Source organism: Phaethon aethereus (assembly GCF_964289735.1).
Source record: "Phaethon aethereus genome assembly, chromosome: Z".
NCBI classification, from domain to species: domain Eukaryota; kingdom Metazoa; phylum Chordata; class Aves; order Phaethontiformes; family Phaethontidae; genus Phaethon; species Phaethon aethereus.
Window position 1 is genome coordinate 15,137,702 of NC_138577.1, and position 24,186 is coordinate 15,161,887.

General features: G+C 38.5%; 1 protein-coding gene across 1 annotated transcript in view; it reads left to right on the plus strand.

Annotated features, from left to right (window-relative positions):
• The window catches only part of LOC309415952 (nipped-B-like protein), a 101,501-nt gene that overhangs the window by 31,516 nt on the left and 45,799 nt on the right, over positions 1–24,186 (plus strand). The window contains exons 9-10 of the mRNA XM_082013687.1: positions 8,003–9,541; positions 23,493–23,675. Coding sequence (XP_081869813.1) covers positions 8,003–9,541; positions 23,493–23,675 — 1,722 coding nt within the window. The remainder of the gene's footprint in view (positions 1–8,002; positions 9,542–23,492; positions 23,676–24,186) is intronic.

Genomic DNA, 24,186 nt, shown 5'->3' on the forward strand with positions numbered 1-24,186 from the left:
GGCCCTTCTTTTTTTAGTTTGTTCCAAGCCCATAGCAGCAGAGACACACATCCCAGGAGTGTGAATCTGCCGGAGCAAAACTCTCAAAACTACAGTTATAGGTAAGTAACCTTTTTCTCTTACCTTTTAAGTTCTTTTCCAGCTTCTCTCCCTTTCTCCCCATTACCCATCTCCCTGCAAAAGTTCCTCAGAGAGGAGACTAATAGAAGAACACTATGAAGAATGAATAGTTGTTTACGTCTAATTTTATGTAGCCAATTAATGAAATGACAGAATGTGTAATTATAACCAGTATGTTAGCATTCATTTCTAAAAATATGTTATAGGGGTTTTATTTCCTTAAAAATGGAGCCACAAGTGTAGTCATTTGTATACTAATCTTGCAGAAGATTACTGTGACTAATACCAGAAGACAAAATGAGACAGTGTAAAATACAAGTGATTGTGTGTCGGTGTAGCAGGACAGTGTGAGCATTAGGTATCGTGTTTTGTGTATACAAGCTTTCATTAGGTGTGCATTTTGTAGTGTGACGTAGTGGATGAAACTGGCACCTCATGTAGCTTTCCCAAGACAAAGCAGCTTTGCAACCTCCAGTTCCTATAGATGAGAGATTTGTGTGTGGGTGGGTGTTCAGTTGTGTTCTAAGACACGGGGAAGAAATTCCTCTTCTATCCAGAGAAATTGCAGTGAAGTGTCACAGTGTTTCTATCTATCTAGGAAAAATTACTTTCTTTTCTGTTTGGTGTGAAGAATGAAATACTGATTGAATGAAAAACACATTAAAAAAAAAAGTAGAGGTATATTTTTTTTACTGGCATTTACTTCATTTTGGTGTTCTTGTGTAACATGAAATCAAATTCCCCTGTTTGTCCCAGGCTGTGCTTTATGTAGGGTGGCACAGAAACCTGTTCTTGTAAGCAGGTGTACAAAATAACTAAACCCTAACAGTTTGGTAAGAAGCCTGGTTTTTTAATGTATAGTGTAAACTAAGATTAAAAATTAAATACATAGCTTGCATGTAGCGTATGCCCTTGCTTGTACCTGTTAGATGGACGGGAGGTTTTATGACATTACTTATCCAGTAATGACTTTATTTTGATCTGGGCTAGTCACTTCTCTATAATGGATTTAAATCTTGGTAAAGAAATGGCATGTATAATTAATAAACCTATTAAAAGTTTAAGCCCAGCGTTTCTATGGTTCATAGTCACTAAATTCACTCTGACATCAGCCTAAGAAGACACAGACATTTTTTTCATTATCAGGCAGTATAAATGTTACTGGATCTAGTTAATTGAAGATATTTTTGAGTGCAAGGTATGGTGTCAGAATAAGATCAACATCTGGCAGGGAGACTTTAAAGTCATTGCTTATTTCTAAAGTTTACTGTTTATACAAATGAATTAAAAACTAACTGGATATGTTAATCTAAGTGATACATAAAATAAGCAGTTTTCATTGAGTCTGCTGTTAGTGTGTTGCATTTTTCTTGTGGAATTTGGTGCTGCATTGTGTATTTCACAAGGAGGGTGATGAAACACTGGCACAGGTTGCCCAGAGAGGTGGGAGATGCCCCATCCCTGGAAACGTTCCAGGTCATGTTGGACGGGGCTCTGAGGAGCCTGATCTACTTGAAGATGTCCCTGTTCCTTGCAGGGGGTTGGACTAGGTGACCTTTAAAGGTCCCTTCCAACCCAAACGATGATTTCTACAATTCTGTTTCAAAGTAATTGCACTTCATGTTTTGCTCAGATGGTTTAACAATTGAGTTTACAAAACTATAATTCTTCACAAGGCATCGCATGGATAAACCCCAGCATTTCTGTCAGAAAGATCTTTCTCGAAAGTAAATTACAATTTTATAGTATTGTTTGTAAAAGCAATATTAAATTCAAGGAGGTTAAGTTACAGCTTCCAATCTCTAAAGAAGTGTAGAAACTTGATTATACTTCTCTCTAGTTCAATTCTTATTATTTTCTAGTGTAGTATTTCTTTCGTATTACTATAGTTGACAGGGAATAATGAGTTGCCAGACATCCTTAAGTAGAAAAATTCATAAAATCATACTTCATTCTCCAGTTATGCTGGTTATGTTGTTGAGATATTTGAGGAAAGAAGCAGAACTTTACCAGAATGAAGATTCTGAAGTCTGCTACACCTTAAGGCATGTCAGGGACTCCTGTAGTCTTTTTGTGTTTCATTCTGAATGAGTTAGGGCATCCCTCCTGATGGGCTTTCCTTTTTGCACAGTGACCAGAAGTTGGATAAAATCTTCTAACAGAGAGCAACTGTTTCTATTCAGATTCTCAGAAATCCCTTCCTCTGAACTGCAGTGGCTAGAAGCCCTCTGGTCTCTGCTTCGGAGACTTTGGAATTGCATTCAGCTCTATGAAGCTTCCTATGCCAGGTTCATGACTGTACTTTCTTAGCTTCTTTGGCAAGGGAGCAAGCAGTGAGAATAAAATTTTTGACCTGTGTCTGCTGAATCTCTCCTTCAAGGGGATGAGATAGTACTGTGGGAATCTCTTCTGCTGATGGGAAGAATTCTCTTTGGTTGTTCAATTCTTTGTTTATTGGAAGATGGCTTTGGGGTGAAGTCAGGTGAGAGTAAACTCTCATGGTCAGTAACGTAGAAAGATAAGAATGGGTATTTGCCCTCATTCCATTGATAGGTCATCCATCGGTGCCCTTAAAGTAATTTTAAACCTTCCTTTCAGCCAGATCAGATTGATTGGTTTAGATTCTTGTGGTCTACAGAACACTGTTGGCTGGGGAGACAGGACGCTTGGACAACTTTGAAGAGATCTGTGAAAAATAACTAAGAAAGAAAAACAGCTGTAGGTAAACATAGATTTGTTATTTAGATATAGGGTTATGTGTTACCTGTTGAAAATTGCTCCTCTTGACTGTTAGCCTGAATAAGATAAGCTTGTAATTGGCGTCTGGCTGACTTGTCTCTGATGTTGTTAAAGAATAGAAGGTTTGACAATAAGTAATTACTGCTTAGGACTGGTATATTTGGCTTAGATTTCTTCATTGCTGATCTGAATAATTCAAAGAAGTGGCATTTCAGATGAGTGGAGGCATATCTCAGTAATCTCTGAAGAGTGTTAGAGCTTTAAAAGATAAAATTCTTAACTGTTGTACTTCGAAAAATGAACATTTGCACTGGAGTCATCCAAATGGTTCATCCAGAATGCAGCATTAGAGGAAGAGCTTTCTTTGTGTTTCTGAAGAAGAGTATGTTCACATTTAACCATCTAAGGTATGAAGTCTCCAATTGCATCCCTTACACGGTGTAAATGAGGGAGTAATAATTTATCTGTTGTGTCTTCAAGATCATTCAAGATCATTGAGAAATCTCTGGATTTTAGTGTCTACCAAACAGTATTAATAGAGTGGAGTGTTACCATTCTGCTAAAATGAAGCTTAGCAACCATGCATGTGGTTATTATGTAGGCTCGTTAGCTTTTCACAGCTATTTACAAAAGGCCCATTTCAGTTTGCTAGGACAAGCAGTTCTAGAAGTTTTTAGGCTATCACCCTCTTACACTCATTTGTTGAAAGAGTTTAATCTGGGACTTACGGCAATCATCAGGTTTGCGAGAAAGCAGTTAACATTGGAGACTTCAGCACTAACACTGTTCTGGCTGCTGCTTTGGAAAGATTTCAGGTTAAATGGAAGAATGGAGATGCTTCTTTAATACAGCTCCCCTCATCCCACTGCTGTCCTTAACACTTGCTCAGCTTCCAAGCATATCCATTTTCAGGATAGATATTCTTCAAACCATGATTGACTCGCAGCTTCAGCAGAACTGCACAAAGGTTCTGTGGTAATTAATTAATTTCTAAAGCTGAAAGTAATGATCATTTTGACACAGAGATACTTCCAAAGATGAACGCCACGTCCTGTCTCCAGCAGTACTGTTCATGAGAGGACAGGTGAGAGGTAACAGCTTGGAAATCCAGCTAATCTTTTTTTCCATTTCAAACTTACGGTTCCTGTAATGTTTTGTTTCTTGCACCACAGTGACCCCTTTAATTTGACAGGGCATCTCTAGTATTTTTTTTGAATAAGGTAGCTTATGATCCTGCTTTGAGTACCAACGTACTGCCTTTTGGTGAGCATGTTGCAATGTAAAGAGAACATCCATGTGGGTTTGCCAAGCCAAAAAGATGTATACATAAGAGTATAACTGGGATCAGACTTTGCTCTGAACTGTCATATATTTGTTCAAGTAATTGAACAAAATGTAGATATATTTTATGTATCTACATTCTTGGGGGAGGAAGTGAATAATGTTTCTAAAAAGAAAACAATCTGAAAACAACAGACTTGTATACCTGATCTCTGATATAGTCAGGAAGCTCTTCTGTGGCTTACTACGTATTTCCTTTATTATGGAAACTCTTACAAAGAGTGAAGCACAAAGATCCTGATCACACTTTATTGGTCTCAAGAGCTTCTGAGCCTGCCTGTTCAAAAGTGCATCAAGCTTTGAATCTAGGTTTGCAGGATTTGAAGGGAAAACATTAGGCTGATGTTTTGGCCAAGTCCTATGTCCTGGTAAGAAAAAAGAAATTCTACTATCTATGGAATGAAGTGGATGAAACTGGGATACTGATGCCTTGAAGGATGTGCAGTATATTTGAATGGATATTGTAAAAGTTCCTGAGTTCATCTGTTTGTCAAAACCCTAAGGGGTCTTGGGACTCATGCCATAACCAAGTAGATGAATGCAGAGTTGCATATAGTTGATTGTAGAAGAGAAGGTATGAAGACATCTGTTTTCAGAGGGTACTTACTCTCCCGTCATCTCTCTGATCTTTTATTGATTATTCTCATATAGTTCAAAGGAAGCCTAATGATGTATTTCAGCTTTCAGAGTTCTGCAACTATCATGGCAACATAAAAAGTTTTGGTGCTCATTCGGTGGGGTTTTTTCATTGTGCTCGATAAAGGTAGTGGTACAATGTCCTCATCCTACCTTTTATGGCCTAGTTCAGCCTGATACTTTCATATACTTGGGCCAACTTTTTTGTCCTAGATCCAGAAATCTCATAGAGGCAAAACAGTAATGTCTAGTTCTGAGGATCACCATCAAGATGCACTGGAAATATGAAGAAATCTGTGTCTGCAATCACCTTGCCATTTAGGAAGAGAAAACTTTGAAGGTGTCCCTTTCTTCTCAGATAAGATTTCAACACGTTGTGATTATAATAACTTACTGAAACATCAGTGTTCAGTTGTCAAGAGAAATGAAGAAGGCACATCAGAAGAGCTCTGTATTTAGAGGGAATATGTATGCCAAGTTGTGATGTGATCATCCACTTATACGTATCTGAACTTACAATTTGACGTTTTGGATGACGAAGAGCAGCAGCATTTTGAGCCTGGTCAGTTACAGAAGTTCAAGCGAGAATACTGGTCCTACTTGAATCGTTTTGGTTGTTTAATCTGGGAGCCTTCAGCATGAGGGCTCTGAAAGGTGAGTTTTGGTTGATCCGGCTACAGCTGTTTAAGGCATCACAGCTCCTGGCCATCTGCCTTGCTCCTATAGTAGGGGTAGCAGAGGGAAATATTTGCTTGGCTCTTAACTGACTCATTCAGCCTGGTAGGTTAACGCAAACCATCTTCACTAGTGCCTTAAGGTGATGCATGGGACAGTGAAATGCACTTGTGGAAATCTGAGTGCGTGTTCCCTTCTGCTACAGGTGATAACCTCAGTTAAGGGGATGGGGCAGATAACTGGTAACAGTAATGTCTTAAAGGCTACTGTTAGACCCACCATCAGAGCTTTGCAGGACTTTTTCAGTGTGGCTGACATTTCTGGGTTAAAATAACAAAGCTGACTGACTTCTTCCTAAGAACACAGGTTTCTCAATTTGTGTTTAAAAATTTGAAGAGTTTTAATTGAGAAATAAGGTACTGAGCTGTGCGTATGTATGTGTATTAATGTGTTTTTTTAAAAAACAAACATCAAATTTGAAACCTGTAGTCTGGAAGCTTCTACTTCATGGCTGTTCCTAAGACCTACCGTGAAGCTCTGTGAGGTCAAAGCCCTCTTATTTACAGGGAGAAAAAGACTTCTTGTCACTGCATGAAGGTTCTTTAAAAATATATTCATTTCATATCACTATATCGATAGTGTAGGGAAATTAGTCTATCTAAGTTCTCATATGAATCCAACAGTTGCTGTAGTACAGAAAAGGCAAAAATCTCCATGCTAAAAAGCTGCACCTTTTATTTGGCAAATTTATTTCGCTTCAGTGTCTATCATAAAGTCGGCAGGCTTTCCTACAGGTTTTTATTGAACTTTGCAAAGTCCCTTATTTGCAGTTCTCCAGTTTCTGCATGGAGTTTATTGTATCTGTCTTTACTGTCTTCCAGCCATTAAATGTTGTACATGATTTTGGAGTTTTAGGAAGTTAGAGATGTACAAGTAAGTTTAAGAATAAAAATGATGGGGGGGGAAAAGCCTGTTTACGTCAGTACTTGTTACTGTGTCCTAATGTTAATTTTGGAGCTGATCCTTCAAAGTTTTAATTCTTCTAAATAAGAATCTTCTACCAATACAGAAGAAATTGGAATTTGTACGTTATCATTCTGGTTTACAATTTGAGAAGGTGGTGTGTTTTTTTTTCCCCTTGGAGTTTATTTCCCTATTCCTTGATTGCATCCTCCTTACCATTCATTCTCCTGCTCCCAAAAAGAGAGCTGACTCATTGCATCTGTGATAAGGCATCACAAACCTAGGCACAAAATAAGTTATTTTTCTTATGTTGCATTTGTGTCTAGACAATTTGACCTACAACAGAATAGACCTACAACAGAATTTCCAACCTGTGTTTAGTCATTCTTTAGACTTAAAGTCCTATTCCCCGATTACAGAGAAAGTCATCATATTCTTGACAAATTACAGAATGATAGTTGAGAAATGAGAATATAAGCCTTACTGCAGGTAGAGCTTTTGGTTTTCGTGGCAGAAGTTAATTTCAGTTTAGAGTACCATGTTGGTAATATAAATAGGTTGTAGCTTGCATGAATAGAACATGTAAGTTTTGGGTACTTCCATGTGCTTCTCATTTCTATGCATTCTACGAAATTACAGAGTGTGTGCTTGGCTCACTTTATTTTTCTGTATTCTACTCGTAAAGATTTTTTAGTATAAACTGAAAGGCTTATTGCGGAGTCAAGCTCTTGACACTACATAAAACTATCACCAAACTTTGAATTTCATCCATGAAAAGCATTATGGTTGTCAAGGGAAAACACTCAAGCTTTTAAGTATGTAGTAGCCCCGCACCTAATACACGTGTTGTGGTATAGACTCCAACTGTCGGTATACTGCTTTGTTTCAAAGAGGATCATGGAGTCTTGGAGTTATTTTAATGATTTTTGTTCATTGTTCCTGTGTTCCATGGCTAAAATATGTGTCAAGTCCAGCTGATGCACTGAACCAGGTTGGGAGAACCTCTTGTCTTGATTATTGCAGATCCTTGCGTTGTTGTGTATAACGAAGCAGGCTGAATCTGCAGAAGAGAATCTTTTATAGTAGTATTCCTCAAAAAGTAGCTGTGGAGGTGCACCTTAACTTTGTCTTGGCAGACTTCTGCTTCAAGCATAATGGATTAGTTTGGGGTTTTTAAAATGTTGGTTGGTTTTTGATTTGGGTTTTTTTGGTCTTTATGTATTGCAGCTGCTTTGTTAGACGGTTCTCTTGGGAATTATACAGGGACTTGGATTTCATATGTTTTGAGAGTGCGGGTTTTTTAATGATTTATTGGCACCTTGTGGTAGGCTGACAATGAATGATAGTCTGAATACATTAAAAAGAATTAGCTAGAGAAGCTCTATTCTTGCTTTTAAATGCGACGCATTTTGTTGTGCGTGCACATACGTGCTGAGGAGGATTAATTGGTGGGAGTGGAGGGGAATGGACATTCTTGCTTGGACGTTTACCAGTCTATAATTTTTAATTTTTCTCTTTTAACTTGCAGATAAGCCTCTGAAGAAGAGAAAACAAGAAAACAAGCCACAGGAGGCTGGAGGTGCTACTGGAGGAAATAGAGCAGCTTCTCAGGAGACAGGTTCTGCAGGAAATGGGGCAAGGCCAGCATTGATGGTTAGTATTGATCTGCAGCAAGCTGGAAGAGCAGACTCTCAGGCAACAGTAACTCAGGATTTGGACACCACCAAAAAACCTGAAGAAATTAAGCAGTATAACGATGGGTTTGTGTGTGTTCCCCAAGAAGACACTGTTGGAGTCTTTAAATTTAAACCTGAAAACCATCCTGAGATTTATAGGAAAAAATCAGACTTTGAGTGTCAAAAGACGGATATCCAGCAAAATGAAAACAGGCAAATGGAATTTCAGCAAAATGAGAGCAGACGGTTGGAAAGTAAACACCACGAGAACAAACAGTTAGAACCTAAACATGAAAGCAAGCATGAAAGCAGACAAATGGAAGTGAAACAAAATGAGAACAGACAGGCAGAATCAAAACAAAACGAGAGCAGGCAAATGGAGATGAAACAAAATGAGGGAAAACAAAATAATGGCAAACAGGAAATAAGGCAGAGGCCTGAAACACCAAAACAGAAGAGTGAAGGCAGGCCCGAAACGCCAAAACAGAAGAGTGAAGGCAGGCCTGAAACGCCAAAACATAGACATGATAGTAGGAGGGACTCCAGTAAGCCACTGTCAGATAAGAAAATTGAAATATCTAGGCATAAGCTAGATGTGAAATCTGATCCTTCAAGGGTAAAACCTGAAAGTAGATCTGATCCAACGAAACAAAGGCCTGATGGGCGTTCAGTTTCTGATACACTGAGGCGTGACCATGATAGCCTTAAACAAAGACCTGAGGACAGAGGGGAGTCAGAGAGATACAGAGGAGATCCATCCAAGATTAGAAGGCCTGAATATTTGAGATCCTCAAACAAAAATGAACATGATTCTAAACATGTTATTAAATCTGATGGTTCAAAACCAGAGAAATTTGAAAGGAAACATAGGCATGAGTCTGGTGAAACAAGGGAAAGGTTTTCTTCTGGGGATCAGAAATCAAGACCTGACAGCCCTCGTATTAAACAGGAAGGTAAAGGAGATTCTAGTAAATCAAGACCTGATAAACCTGGTTTTAAATCACCCAACAGCAAGGATGAACGAAGGACAGATGGTAATAAGAGTAAAGCGGATAGTAATAAAGCACATGCTGACAATAAGGCAGAGTTTCCCAGTTATTTGTTGGGAGCAAGATCTGGCGCACTGAAACATTTTGTCATTCCAAAAATCAAGCGTGATAAAGATGGCAATGTTACTCAGGAGTCAAGGAAAACTGAATTTAGAAGTGAACAGAAGGAGAAAGTAGAGAAGATTGGGCTAGTTGAAGATCTAAATAAAGGAGCTAAGCCTGTAGTTGTTCTTCAAAAGCTTTCTTTGGATGATGTGCAGAAATTTATTAAGGATAGAGAAGATAAATCAAGGGGCTCTTGTTTTAAACCTAACAAGAACAAGTCATCCAAATCCAATAAAGGTAAGATTTTTTCAGTCTTAATTGCATTATGTCTTTTATGATCCTGTTCTTTTAGGTTTGCTACTTCTGTGGTTAGAAAGTAAACACAAACATGTGATAGTTTATACACTTGCTTATATGGCGATTTTGGGGAACAAAATGAAACTTCCCTGCGAGCTTGTTGCAATTGGAAATTGTGCTACAATGTACCTGAATTTATTTATTCCTTTCAGTGCAAGGACCTAATGTGGGAACATAGTCTTAGGCTGTACTTCAGCTACATTAGTTTAATCTGGTAATTTATCCAGTGAGATGTAACTGCTGTATGTATGGTTTAAACTGGTTTAAGTGTGTCTGTATAAGGGACCGGTACTACTGTAACTAAATCAATGTAGTTCGAGTGGTGGAAAAATACAATGTGTACAAGCCCTAGGATTCTTTTATATTTTAATCAGAACTGAAATGCAGTTTTCCAAGGTGTGTTTTGACATGATGCAATAAGAACGCAGTTACAAAGTCCCATCTGCCTCTTTTACAGTATAAGTAAAAGTCTGTTGGGGAGCCTCCACACTTGAGGCTGTGTGACAAGAAGCTTACAAAAAGGTTCTGTCTTTAGGAGTATTCAGGCATCATTGTCTCTAATGTCCATTGTGTGCAGAATGAGGAAGGGAACTGGTAAACAATGGGCTGGCATTTTCAAATTAGTAATATGGACAGGAAATAATTCAGAATAGTTCTTAGGTTTGATGTTTGGTTGATAGTTTCTTCTGCAGATTTTTTAATAAGATCATTTTTCTTCTTCATCCTCTAATTTTGGATTTTTGGTTTCAGACTAAAGTGTACCATTGTGAAATCGATGTTACTAGCTGGTCAGGGTTTCTTTCTTTTTTTAATGGTCAGCATTTAAAGCATTTAAATTTCTTACATAGTTATGTTTGTAGAGTTGTCATGTCTCAAAATAAGACCAATCAAGTGGTGGGGGAGAGGATTTCAGCTGTATGCAGGATGATTTCTGAACGCAGTTCCAGGTATATCATGAATTCAAGATTAAAATATTTTCTTACGTAGTTGATCTGATAAGAAATTATGTAGAAACTCTGTTTGTGAATGTATAACTATGTTTATGTGCATGTGTACAGAGGTGATATCTGTATAATGGATTTGTTGCGCTACGTCTGTTCTCTTTCTACCAACCTGTTGGTATTAACTCTTAAGAACTTAGTAATTGAGGATGTGTATTACTTTTTTGTAAAATATTAGCCTCCTTGTTAAATATTCTCTCTTTAGCCTGGAAATACAAACATTGCCCGTGTCCTTTTTTGAGGTTCTGAAGAGACAAAATTTCCATTTCTAATAATAGGTATCTAGAGTTAGACATAAAATTATGACATCTTTGTTGTCAGTTTAGTCTAGATTTCAGATGAAACCTTTACATTCTTGATAGGGAATACTGAAAACTTTCTGATGGAACGCCGCTCTAGTCTCAGAAGAAGAGAGACCAGCTTCCTCGTAACTTCTTTCCTAGGGTATATATAATGCTAAATAACAAGGTGAACTTCAATGTTTGAAAAGGTTCATAATTTCTAAAGGTATCTCTCCATAAACCAAAGTCTGTTTGTCAGCAGCTGACTGATACGGAAAGTATTCATGCCATTGCCACAATGTCCTCACTCCAGTTGAAAGAAACAGTGTTCACTGCTTTACTCTGTGCTGTTTTCAGTTACAAAAATTTTAATACACTAGGAAATGTAATTTTCGTAAGCATTCTTTAATTAGTTCATCTTATATTTCTTAATAGATTGTAGCAAATCTTTTCTAGTGTTGCCTTTTAGCATCATTATTCCACTTCTCGCATCCCTCTTATTCCGTGTAGCTTAGTATATTTTGCTTTATCTCTCCTTATTTTATTTCCTTGTATTTCTCGTCCTTTGTTTTTGCTTTCTCATCCATTTCTCCCCCAAGAAAATGTCTTCTCCTGGCTTTGTCACGTACAACATCATTGCTGTGATTTATCTGAAATCCACTTTAAAAGAAGAGTAGCTCAGCTAGTTCAAAACACCATTTAGATAGTCATTCTGTCTTAAGGAACTAATGCCCATTCATTATAAAACTCAGTAAATCTGACTTGTTTTAAGCTAAACGTAATCCTTTGCAAAGTGAAATTCCATACAACTGTTTACACTGTTCCAGTAAATTTTAAATTTGAAAATCATACCTTTATTGTGTGTGTGGGTAAGCCTTGCTTTGTACTGCAAACAGACAAAGTAACATTTTAATCAAATTTTACAGACAGGTTTGAAGTTTTGTTAAGTTATTCTATGAATGGGAGCGGTAGCCGTAGTATGTGACTGTTAATATTGAAAGGTCCCAACAGTCGCTCTTGGCATTTACAAGGAAGAAGCGACTTTTTTCTCTCTTTCCTGATCTTTGATCATTTTCTGAAAGATTCACTCTAGCTCAGAGGAAGGTTATGGAAGTTTTTTTCATAGTGTTTTTGTTAAGGGGTCTTATGGTGAAATTTTGCGGCCTGTTTGTCCAGGTCAGAATGAATTGTAACACACTTTTTCACTTTTTTCTTCTGGTTTTAACACCTATGAATGCCTTTTATCCTGGTTTTAATGCACATGTATGTTGTTGGGGGATCCATGAAACTTTCCCCTTCAAGTTTGTGCCTGCAACGAGGAGGTCATGTTTGCTACCCTTTCTTTTCAGAGCTTCAGCGAATACCTTCTCTGCTGCTTCTTAGAGCTGTGCTGATCAGCTCTGTTGGGCCGGGAACTGTTAACAGTTTCACAGTTGCTGCATTCCGAATAGGACAAATTTTCCGCTGTTAAAGTAGGAAACCGATAGGAGTAAAGACAGAAACTGTAACTGTCTGCGTAAGGAGATGTCTGAGTTGGTTCATAATATGTTTCAAGGATTGCCTGTCCAAAAGAAGCACCACATATGTAATGCAAGTTTCAGTTCCAGGACAACTGGGTGCATGTTCTTTAAGATTTGTGCAGATACACCTTTTTGGTCTTTCAATATCACTGAAAAAGAGTTTGCTGTTTAAAAAAATAAATCTGATTGGATTCCTACTCCTTCATTGTGTGGATTGTTTTAGGATTTCATTATCTGTACAACATGGAACTTTAAACACAGGTTTTTGTTGCTCGCAACAAGTCTTCCTGTTTAGCAAGATTCTGCATTCTCTGCTGCTATGATCTGAAATTTGAGTGAAGATTTGCCATTTCTTCAAAGGTGCTCTGCATACATACTTTACAGGACCAACTAAAAAAATTACTGTTTAAGCATCTTCATGTCATAGAGTTAAAACAATGGTTCTTGATTTTTCTGTGTTCTGTGCTTTTGTGGTTTGTTGGTGCTTGGCTTTTTTTGTCATTTGTTTTTTGGTTCGTTTTTTTTTTAATTCCAGGTGACTTTTTCAGAGCCTATAGTAACTGTAACTTGGCATTTGTGTAACGTGAGGGTCCATCTTTGATTTCTAGCACTGCTGGGAATAGTCTCACTTGTGAAGCAAAATAGTCAGTTAGGTGCTAATCTTTTAGGTAGGAGTGGCAAGAAACAAAGTATTCCAGGATGAAAAGCTGTATCCAGATTGTGTTGGCACAGTGAGACAACTTGTGATGCCTCTCACAGACTTGTAGTTACCACAGCAGAGATACTCATTAATTCTTTCTGGTACAGCTGAAAATTGTGTACAAAAGGGGAGCATCAATTTACAATATTTGTTTTAAATCCTTCATGTGTAGGACTTCTATAAGGACAAAACTGGCAAACCTTTGGGAAAAAATAGCTTATGGATATTAACACATCAAGCAAATTTTAGAGGTCACTCAAATTTATTTCCAGAATACCTCTTCATGCTGAAACACACACACTGTTGTACTCACTGAAATCAATGGGGCAAGCAGCTGTGCTAGAGGGAAATAACTGGAGTAAAAGTCCAGTAAAAATTTGTTGGGATTTGTATGGGCATTGTACATATTCTCTCAGGCCTTCAGTTTTGGTGCTAGTTTTTCAGAAGTAGGTGTTGAATAAACACTGGAGTCCTTGCTTGTTTTGATCTCTTACCAGTACAATAGGAGACAGTTTCAGCACAGTGCTTTGCCTGGAGGCTACTTTAGTTATTTCCTACTTTAGTCTTCACCACTAAGGTAAATGTTCCAATTCTTGTTCTCATAGTTGTTCTTAAGTATTCTCTGGGTAGTAGGAGTGATCTTACATGTTGCACACCTAGTTCTTGGCAGCAACAATGAACTTGACCAAACCCACTAGTTTCATTGTGCTTGGTTCATCCGAAATATGATGCTTTGTCTTTTTGCCGATTTAGGAGTGCATTGTTTAATTAGTTCATTTTTGAAAAATTACTTTGGCACTTGTAAGTGATAGAAATTTATTACCTAATTTGTCAGAGCAATTTGTTGAAAGTCTGAAACTGCCTTTGGTTCGTGGATGTGGATGCTTGATCAGGTTCCTCTTACTTCTGGGAATAGCCAAAGCTATTATTTTGCATAAATAATTTTTCAACAATGCATTGCAATATGTAAAAATGTGGGCCAGCAATTTCTCTGACGATAATTACAATATGCAATGCAGACCTGTTCATGTGTCTAAGTATCTAAATATGAATGTTATTTCTTGGCTTATGGGCGGAGCTATGTTCTCAACGTTTTTGGTTTGAATTTTCTTCTGAACAAAGGGTAAATTGGGCAAAATACAAATAAGGGAAAGCCTCACATTTGCTTCCAGTAAATTAACTTTTCTGTTGCTCAACATTTTCAGCTATTTTAGGTGACTGGTTTTGTGTAAGAAAATTTAAGCTGTTTACTTGAATTTTGAAATTTAATTTTGCTCCATGAAACATTTCCAATGAACAGAAAAGGGTTAGACCTTTTTTAGAAAAGGGTGAGACCTTTTTTGTTCTTCAAATTACTGAGCAGTTGCTTGCATTGAATAAAGGTTCTTTAAATATATGTACTGTTTAATTATCTTCAGAGCAACTTTCCTGTAGTATGTTATATTAAAAGCTAAAACATCAGCAATCTTTTGTTGTTGTTGCTTATGTAATTGAGCTACTCTGAAGAAGCAAAAGAAGAGTAGCTTCATGTCATATTTGCAAAGATAAAGGCTGAGAATGTTTCCATGCTAGAGTGAGGGGAAAAAGAGATCTTGATGTGCCTATAGTCAGAGATCAAATGTAAATCATAGTATTTGTTGTGCTTATTCTCTGCAAAGATCTTGGTTGTATTATATTGTTTATCTAGGATTTTTAATTTTATGGGAAGAAAAAATACGAGGTGCAATTTGATTTTCTTTAATTAAAGTCTTTTTTCTTAGGTGAGGCCCCATGGCTCAGTTTTTAAATTAATCAGAATACACAGCTGGGAAAATGCATCAATCATAAATTTAAGATTTCAAACAGTAGTAGTACCAGAATATTACCCGCTGTGTTTTGCAACTGTACAAAACACTTTTTTAAATACAATAAATTGAGCTGGCTTAAATCTCAATGTCTATGTTCAAAAGCAATGACTGGAAAATCCAAAAGCAATCCCCTGACATTGATTCATAAAAGTGAGCGGTTTTGTGCAGCACTGCATTTATTTCAATTGCCAGTCTTTCTCCATTTTACTCTGAGTACTGCTGTATTTTTTGTGAAGTATCTTGGAAACCTAGACTGCTCTAGCCTCTTTTTCTCAAATTTTATGAAGACAAAAAGCCAGTGAATAGCAATAAGGGGTAAAATAACTTGTGGCTATAGTTGCCACAGGAGTCAGATAGCTTGAGGAAATCATTCCTCAATCCCCATGTAAATGTGATTTCTCTTGGCATGTTTGGAGAGTGCATGTTGGGTATGTTCCCTGCTCCCTGCCTGGATCTTTCAGGGTACTCTTTGGAAATCTCTTCCCTCCATGAAAAAATGTGTCTTGTTTCTGAGACTATTTTGTACTATTGTAAAATCCTTTTTCACTCTGTGCTGCTTAGCCATGGGCAATGATGACCTCTACTGTATCATGGAATTAGTCCGTTACAGGGTCCAGATTCTTCTCTGACCCACTAACCTGGCTGGGTCCCATTTTTCAAGGCCAGAGCTAAGGACTGGAGTCTCAGCAGGGAGTCTGAACAACTTCTTTTGTTTAGCCCAGAGCCCTTTGTGCCAGTATTGGGGCAAATGAGGAAAAATGATTTTGAAAGATAGTTCAAGCAGGTTTTACGGAATGATATAGGAGATCCTTCTTCCTAACAGTACTTCTCTCCCTCCTTCCAAATCTGTTGCAGCAGAGAACCCTGTGGGCGCAGTCCCTTGAGTGCTGGTGAGGGCATCTCAGTCTCCCACCCTCTCTCTGGCATGTGTGTGTGTGAGCTGAGCTCAGGAGGAGTAGTACATCCTTCATGGATGTAATCAAAAGGTGAGGGTCAGGGGCTCCATAGAGGTTATATCCTGCTTATAGGATGTAGCTGTATGTTGTTGCATAAACTTTTAAGACAGAGAATGGGAGAGGAGCGAGGAAAGACACTGGAGTAAATGCACTACTTCTCAGTAGCATTTTCACCGGTATTCATTTGATGGTGTCTTTTTCAGCTGATGATACAATACTGAGATAAAAGCGGAACTTCTGTCTTGTGAGCAGATGTACCTTCCTCGTACCTTAAATTCCTCTTTGAGAAAAGGTTTGTGATTTCCCTGTGTTTCCCCTTCTGTTCTTGAAACTCTCCAGGGCACAGGATTGATTAATTGGAAGCTGGTGGCAAAGGGACTCTGATCACCAAGGTCTCAGAGCATCATATAAAGAACACACTGGAGCATGTTAAGGGAGAGCCTGGTGGAAAGGATATCATTAAATTTGCACGCTAGAGATAGCAAAAAATTTTCAACTTTAACCCGTAAGTTGTTCATCAATCACAAGTAGTCCTGTAGCCCTTTGCACTGTAGTACTTGAGTGCTATACTGTAACAGTACTTTTTAAATTATTTTAACTATTTTTAAAGGGCGTTTATTTTCCAAACATCTTTATAAAATGTGGAAGTACTTTTATCCCCTCTTTTTGTCTTTTAGTTCTTTAAAACAGAACCTTATCTGCATGAGTTGTTGTAGTAGAATTGAGCTGTGAGTCTGTGCTGTTGTAGTTACAATGACATGGCTATCCAACAAGAAGGCAGCACTCTTGTTATGGGGTAAGAGTGTATTTTATTTCATTTGGCACAGAGTTTGAAGGTTGTTTGAGCTAATCCAGAAACAAAGTGCGTTCCTTCCTGCATGTATATCTGACATAGGAGGTTTTATCAGCGTAGTTACAGCAGTGACCCAAAGCTACTTGAGAAAGTTAGACAGCAAGCTGATGATACGTAAGGGAGGAACATCCTCTATCAAATGCTCGGAGAGGACATGTAAGGAAGGTGAGCTTGGCCTCTGTGGAATAACAGCAAGACTGGATATACCAGTCATCAGCAAAATAAGAAGAGTCCAGTAGTAGGTGATGTTTTCTGTGGCAACAAAGGAGCAAGAGGAGGGCAAATCTGAGCTGCAGTCTGCAGAGTTTTACTTTTTTATGTCAAAATGAAGATGTGTGGCAATTAATTAGTGTCGAAGTTTGAGAATGTGGGGAGTAGTTAAATTTCTTAACACTGAGAAAAGCAAAGTTAAGGTTGATATCCTCACCCCAAACAAGTGTCAGTGTTCCCTCTTAGACCCTTGTGTGTTCTTTCATGTAATGCCTTGATAGTTAGAAAAAGCTGCATTTTAAATTACAAGATATATTTAGAGATTACAAATACGAAATTGCATGAAATGCAGTTTTGCTTATTACAAACTATTAGCCCACAGAAATGGAAAAGACGATATTTATGGCAGGCTAATTTCTGCAAAGGACCTCAGTAACATAAACCTCAGTTTTGAAATGAACTTCAGGGGCAGTTTTTCTTTAAGCACTTGTTCATTTGCCACCACAAATGTATGTGCACACAGGCCATTTCAATGTCATAAGTATTTCACAAGTAACCGTATAAGCAAACTGATATGGATTGTTTCCACTGTATTAACTGTCTTTTATAGTTATGGAAGTAGCAATTCAGAGTTTAGTTTTCTAAATGTGTTTGAACCTTGATTGCTTGTTAGTTCATAGGAAATTGCATCAAAATGTAAACTACTGGTTTAGTTGTTGGTTTTGATTTTTATGGCAGGAATAGCCTCTCTGATCCCAGAAAGCTGACGTGAGCATCAGCAAGCATTGTCCCCTTTTCCATAGCTGCTTGTTTGAAGTTGTTATATCAAGCCAGCTGAAACTAATATGAACACACTGATTGTTGTGTCAAAAAATAATTGTATCATCCATATTGAATGGATCCAGTAAAAGCCTATAACGATGCTACCTTTTTTTAATGCTCAGCCTCTCTTGAAGGAATTCTTCTGCCTGGATCAGGGAGATCTATTTGACTTGCAAATTCAAGACAAAGTGATTTTTGGATCCTTGTAAATATTAGCTAAAGTTAAAAGCTGTTCTACAAACTTGAAACTACCCACCAAGTTATGAAGAAAAAGCGATGATGGACTTTGAACTTTTACTCTTCGTTGGGTAAAGAACTGGCTGGACGGCCAAGGCCAGAGACTCGTAGTGAATGGCGTTAAATCCGGCTGGCGGCTGGTCACAAGCGGTGTTCCCCAGGGCTCGGTTCTGGGGCCGGTCTTGTTCAATATCTTTATTGATGATCTGGATGAGGGGATCGAGTGCTCCCTCAGTAAGTTTGCAGACGACACCAAGTTGGGTGGGAGTGTTGATCTGCTGAAGGGTAGGAGGGCTCTGCAGAGGGATCTGGACAGGCTGGATCGATGGGCAGAGGTCACTGTATGAGGTTTAATAAGGCCAAGTGCAGGGTCCTGCACTTGGGTCACAACAACATGCAACGCTACAGGCTTGGGTTGGAGTGGCTGGAGAGCTGCTCGGCAGAAAAGGACGTGGGGGTGCTGGTTGACATGATTCGGCAGTGTGCCCAGGTGGCCTGCATCAGAGTGTGGCCAGCAGGAGTAGGGAAGAGATTGTACCCCTGTACCTCAGGTGAGGCTGCACCTTGAATCTTGTGTTCAGTTTTGGGCCCCTCACTACAAGAAGGTCATTGAGGTGCTGGATCATGTCCAGAGACGGGCAATGAAGCTGGTGAGGGGTCTGGAGCACACGTTTTATGAGGAGTGGGTGAGGGAACTGGGGTTGTTCAGTCTGGAGAAGAGGAGGCTGAGAGGAGACCTTATCGCTCTCTGCAACTACCTGAAAGGGGGTTGTGGTGATGAGGGTGTTGGTCTCTTCTCCCAAGTAACTAGTGATAGGATGAGAGGAAATGGCCTCAAGTTGCACCTGGGGAGTTTTAGGTTGGGTATTAGGAAAAATTTCTTCGCCGAGAGGGTGGTCAAGTATTGGACCAGGCGGCCCAGGGAGGTGGTGGAGTCACAATCACTGGAAGTATTCAAAAATCATGTAGATGTAGCACTTTGGGACATGGTTTAGGGGGCATGGTGGTGTTGGGTTGATGTTTGGACTTGATGATCTTGAAGGTCTTTTCCAATGCTAATGATTCTGTGATTCTGCGAATCAGATCTGTGCCTTTCCATTCTTTTTTAAGCCATACATGAGGAAGGGAGATACTACATCCACTAGATATTTGTAGAAATCTCTCTACTGTACATGGCAGAACCCTTTGAAAAGCTTCCCATATTAAAATAGAATATGGGAGGAGACTTACAAGCTAGGTCACGTTTAGCTAAGATTCTCTGGCTAATCTTCAACAGTATAATAGTTTGTCAAGAATTGCTTGGTAGGAAAACAAGTATCTTGATGGTCAGTGGATATTCAGTAACAGCTCAAGATTCTTGAATACCTTCTTTAAGAAACCTTTGATAATGGCAAGCAAAAAAACCCCAAGAACTTGTTGTTCCTCCAGCAAGCAAGTAGTATGTAAGTCATGGGCAGCATTGCATACGTTTGGAGAAGCACTGAGGAAGTGGCTGTTCATGTATGCAGTTTTTTGGGATGAGTTGTACTTACAGCTATTCTGTAACTTGCCCTTCAGTCTCATTAATGTGGAATTTGTTAGCATGCTGTCCTTTAGAGCGAGACAAAGATTTTTTTATGATGGTCCTTTTCTTCTGGGCTTTTTGTTTGTTTTAAGTTGCAGCAGCTTTGAGAATATGTGCAAGTGATGTCTCAAGAACACTGTTGCCTATAGCACATTTCAGGGATATTGTGTACACTGATCACCCACATTGCAAAAAATAGGGTTGTTCCCATGCAAACTAGAGGCCAGTGTAACTGACTGCAGTGGAAACATGAAAGCAAATACCAGGTCTTAGCAAACTTACCAAAGACTGTGGAAAACTGAAGGTGATCATACATGTTTTTGTAGATACTTTCAAAGGGGTTTCTGTTGTATATTCTTTTAATTGTTTTTGAAAAGTATCCCATAAACTGAAAAGGCATTAGCATGGGTTTTATAGCCTAATGTTGGTTGCCATTTGACTGGATTCTTACGGTGAAGTGGATTCCCTTAAGTATTTCTTTACTACCCTGAACAAATAAACAGTATCTTTGTTATAAAATACAGCGGTATAAAAGAAGGAATGTAGTAAGACGTTTCTAGTGAGGATTGGGTTACCCTGACTCAAGATAACATAAGTAAAATAAATACTAACAAGCTCTTGACTGGAGTCCTACAGTATATAATATCCCTGGATTTCTCCAGAAAGCATGGGGAGTCCTTTTGCATCTATATCAGAATTGTAGATACGTGTGCAGTCATGCTTACCTCCTTTGTAGTACATGAATAAAACTCTTTTTAGATTTGGTTATTTACAATCCTCAGCAGCTGGGGAAACGGCACATGTGGCAGGCTTGCTCCAGGGAATATTGTGACAGAAACAAAAACTTTAAAGATAGCTGATCGAAAATTTTGCTAGAATAGTATTTGTTCTCTTTTCTGCTGTTCCGTATGTGAATAAGGAAGCTTTACATATTCCCTAATTAAAAACCAAAGAAATCTGAATTATCTGTAACGAGAGAGTGCAATTCAACAATGAGTTGAATTTAGCACTGGAGAACAAAGAAAACATGGAACTTTTGAGAAGGAAATAAAGTTATTTTTCCAAATTAGTAAAGTAGTTGCCCTTTTTTTTCATTGATGTCTAATAAATACTGTGGTAATTGATTTATTTTTGAAGATTGAGTAGTGTCCTACCCTGTGAACAAAATCAATAAGGAAAGCAAGAATAGGTATTCCTAGGAGGTAGGAGAGTAGTGGCCTGTGATTTTTGTTTGTTGCTTAGGGATTTCATGCAACTTTTGTTCCTTTCCTTGTAGCTGGCTTTTGCAATGTCTTTGTTTGGCCAGATTTACTGTAGGCTTTATGCTACATGTGTAGTCCTGCTGATTTCAGTGAAATTACCAACAGAGTGCCTAGCATTGAGAATATGTGTTAGAGAACCAGGGTGTAAGGCCCTCCAGCAATTTCACCTGTGGAAATGGTCTTGTGTATGTGAATTTTCCTGTAGTCTGAGGCTGGATGTAAGCTTAGTCTCTTCGGGCACTGTACAGGCTTACAAAAAGGCATGAAGTGCTGGTGTGGGGACACCCCACGCAGGTGCACAGATACGCAGCATCCAGGTTAGACCTGGCTGTCTTTCAGTCACTGCTTGGTAAACGCAGAAGAATGATCTGTCCGTGCTGGCATGCTTCTGCCTGTCTTCAACCAAGTGCCCAGCCTGCAAAGAATGATCTCGTCACTCACAGCAACATGGTCAACAACACTGTGAAATGTTTTCTAGCATAAAATTGAGAAGTTAGGTAACGTTGTGTCCTGGTTTTGGCTGGGATAGGGTTAGTTTTGTACATAGTAGCTGGCATGGGGCAATGTTTTGGGTTTGTGCTGAAAATAGTGTTGATGATACAGGGATGTTTTTGCTACTGCTGAGCAATGCTTACACATACTCAAGGCCTTTTGTGCTTCTCACACCACCCCACCAGCAAGGAGGCTGGGGGTGCACAACAAGTTGGGAGATGACACAGCTGGGACAGCTGACCCCAACCAACCCAAGGGATATTCCATACCATATGAAGTCCTGCTCAGCATGTAAAGCTGGGGGAAGAAGAAAGAAGGGGGGGGATGTTTGGAGTGATGGGGTTTTGTCTTCCCAAGCGTAACGGTTACGCATGATGGAGCCCTGCGGTCCTGGAGATGGCTGAGCACCTGCCTGCCCATGGGACGTGGTGAATGAATTCCTCGTTTTGCTCTGCTTGTGTGCGCGGCTTTTGCTTTTCCTATTAAACTGTCTTTATCTCAACCCACGAGTTTTCTCACTTTTACTCTTCTGATTCTGCCCACTGTGGGGGAGCGAGTGAGCGAGAGGCTGCATGGTGCTCACTTGCCAGCTGGGGTTACACTATGACACTTTGGCAGGTGGTGATTATCTAAGGATGGCAACTTAACACAAATAAAGAAGAGTGACCACAGAATGGGGGAAGCAGGGACAACTTTCATTAGATAGATACTTACTTTTTAGATATTTCCCTACCTCAGTCTGAAACCCTCAATATTTTACGTTAAATCTTTTTTTTAAATGCACTTAAATGAGGTGACTTGATGAACATACTTGAGAATTATAGAAAAATAATTTTCTGATCATTAGTTTCATTGCTTGTAGGCAATTTCTATGGATGCAAATATATATGAAACCAGTATTATGTGAGACTTGTTAAAAATTTTGTTGCTGGAAATTATTTTCTCATATTAAGGCCCTTCGATTCCAGTTAAAGATGTTTAAAAAAAGAAAGACAAAAAGAAAAAGACTAATCTTGGATTAGAAAAGAGGATGTTAGTGTAAAAATGGAAATAAATTCTAGAAAATTATGTTAGTGAGATATTGCATGCAATTAAAAAGTGAATTATCATCCAGAAGGTGGTTTTTTGGAGGATTGTGTGTTTGTGTGTATAGCAACTGGCAGGTGATTTCCTCTCTAATTAATATAGTATGCCTTGGGAAGGAGAGAGATGTGCTTATGACAAAGACGTATGTTCTGTTGTTGCAAAAAAATTAGCAGGTTAGTGTGATAATCTTCAAATCAGTGCGGTAGGTTCTTTGATAAATAAAGATAAGACATCAAATAAACAAAACCCCAAGAAACACTTCTGAATTAATTTTGTTTCCTTGTGTCAATTGTAAAAATTTTGACTGCAAATCTCCTTCATTCTGACTGCACATGAATCTTAATCATCGTTTCAGAATGTGATGAGAATGATATGATGTTGTTTACCAATTTTCCTCTGTGTAAAAGAAAGCTGATGGGGTCCAGCTGGCCGTTTGCCCATATTAACTGAAAATCTTTCTACTTTGCTTTGTAACAAAATCAAGCCAAAATTGGGGTTGCATCATAAACCTACTAGTAAGAGGTAAGAAAGAAATCTGAGGCAGAGGTTGGGTTGTCAGTGATTTGGCCTGTATTTAGGGATAAGACCGCAGAGGTTCAGCCACAGATTGTCCCTGTTTACTGGGAAAGGGAAGGTTACCGTCTTGTGTACACTAGCTAGTATGACTGAGAGTAAACACAACTGTTAATGAGGCACAAAGAATCCTTAATTTATCTACCTGTTAAATTCAGAGGATGAACTGAAATAAGACTAAATTTTGTGGAAGTAGAGCAGGGATATTGTTTTACCAAGGAAATTCACCGATTTGAGGTTTTTTATATTTATATGCCTGACATAAATATTTTATTGAAGGAGATGTGTATGCAATGTTATGTTAATTTCTAATTGTAGTGTGACCAATAAATGCAACTTTAAAAGGGCTGTCAGATACATCCAGGTATATCTAACTGTAGTATTATTAGTGGATATACTGTAAGTGGTTCCTCAGAAAGGACTGTAGTTTGGGGCCCTTATTTTTATCTTCAGGTTTACATTTGCTCTTCTTACTCTCCATTAATAGGTAGCATAGATCAGTCAGTGTTAAAGGAGTTGCCTCCTGAGCTCCTGGCAGAAATTGAATCCACCATGCCACTTTGTGAACGTGTGAAAATGAACAAGCGCAAACGTAGCACAGTTAATGAGAAACCAAAATATGCTGAAATCAGTTCTGACGAAGACAATGACAGTGAAGAAGCTTTTGAATGTAAGTAGTACATTGTTCTGCTCCTACTGCTAAAGAAAGCTAGTATTTTGCTTTTACAAAAAGATTTACCTTTTTTTTTTTTAAGTTGGCTACCCGAAATCATAGGAAAACAAGTTTGCTGTCCTGACAACTGCTTGGCCAAGAACCTTTTGTTTCTTTTAAAAGAAAAATTACTTGATTTCAATTTGTCACTCAAGATGAAAAGCAGCTAGTTGTTAAATTTGTTTTCTTAATTACCTTATGGGAAACTCCTGCCTAGGTTTTTTTTTTCCCCAGTTGTATTATGAACCATTTTTAGCCAACCAGCTTAAGGAAAATATCCTCTAAAGCTGCACAGAGTACTTGCATACAAATGTACGCTAAGTGAAATGTGTTACCCACGCAGGGCTAGAGGAGAAATGCCTATTGCTGTTAACCTGAGAAGGCGTCTTGCTTATAATGATTTTTCCCAAGTTTAGACTCTTTCCACCTTTGCTAGTATAAACATCTTACTGAACTTTTGTAAAACACA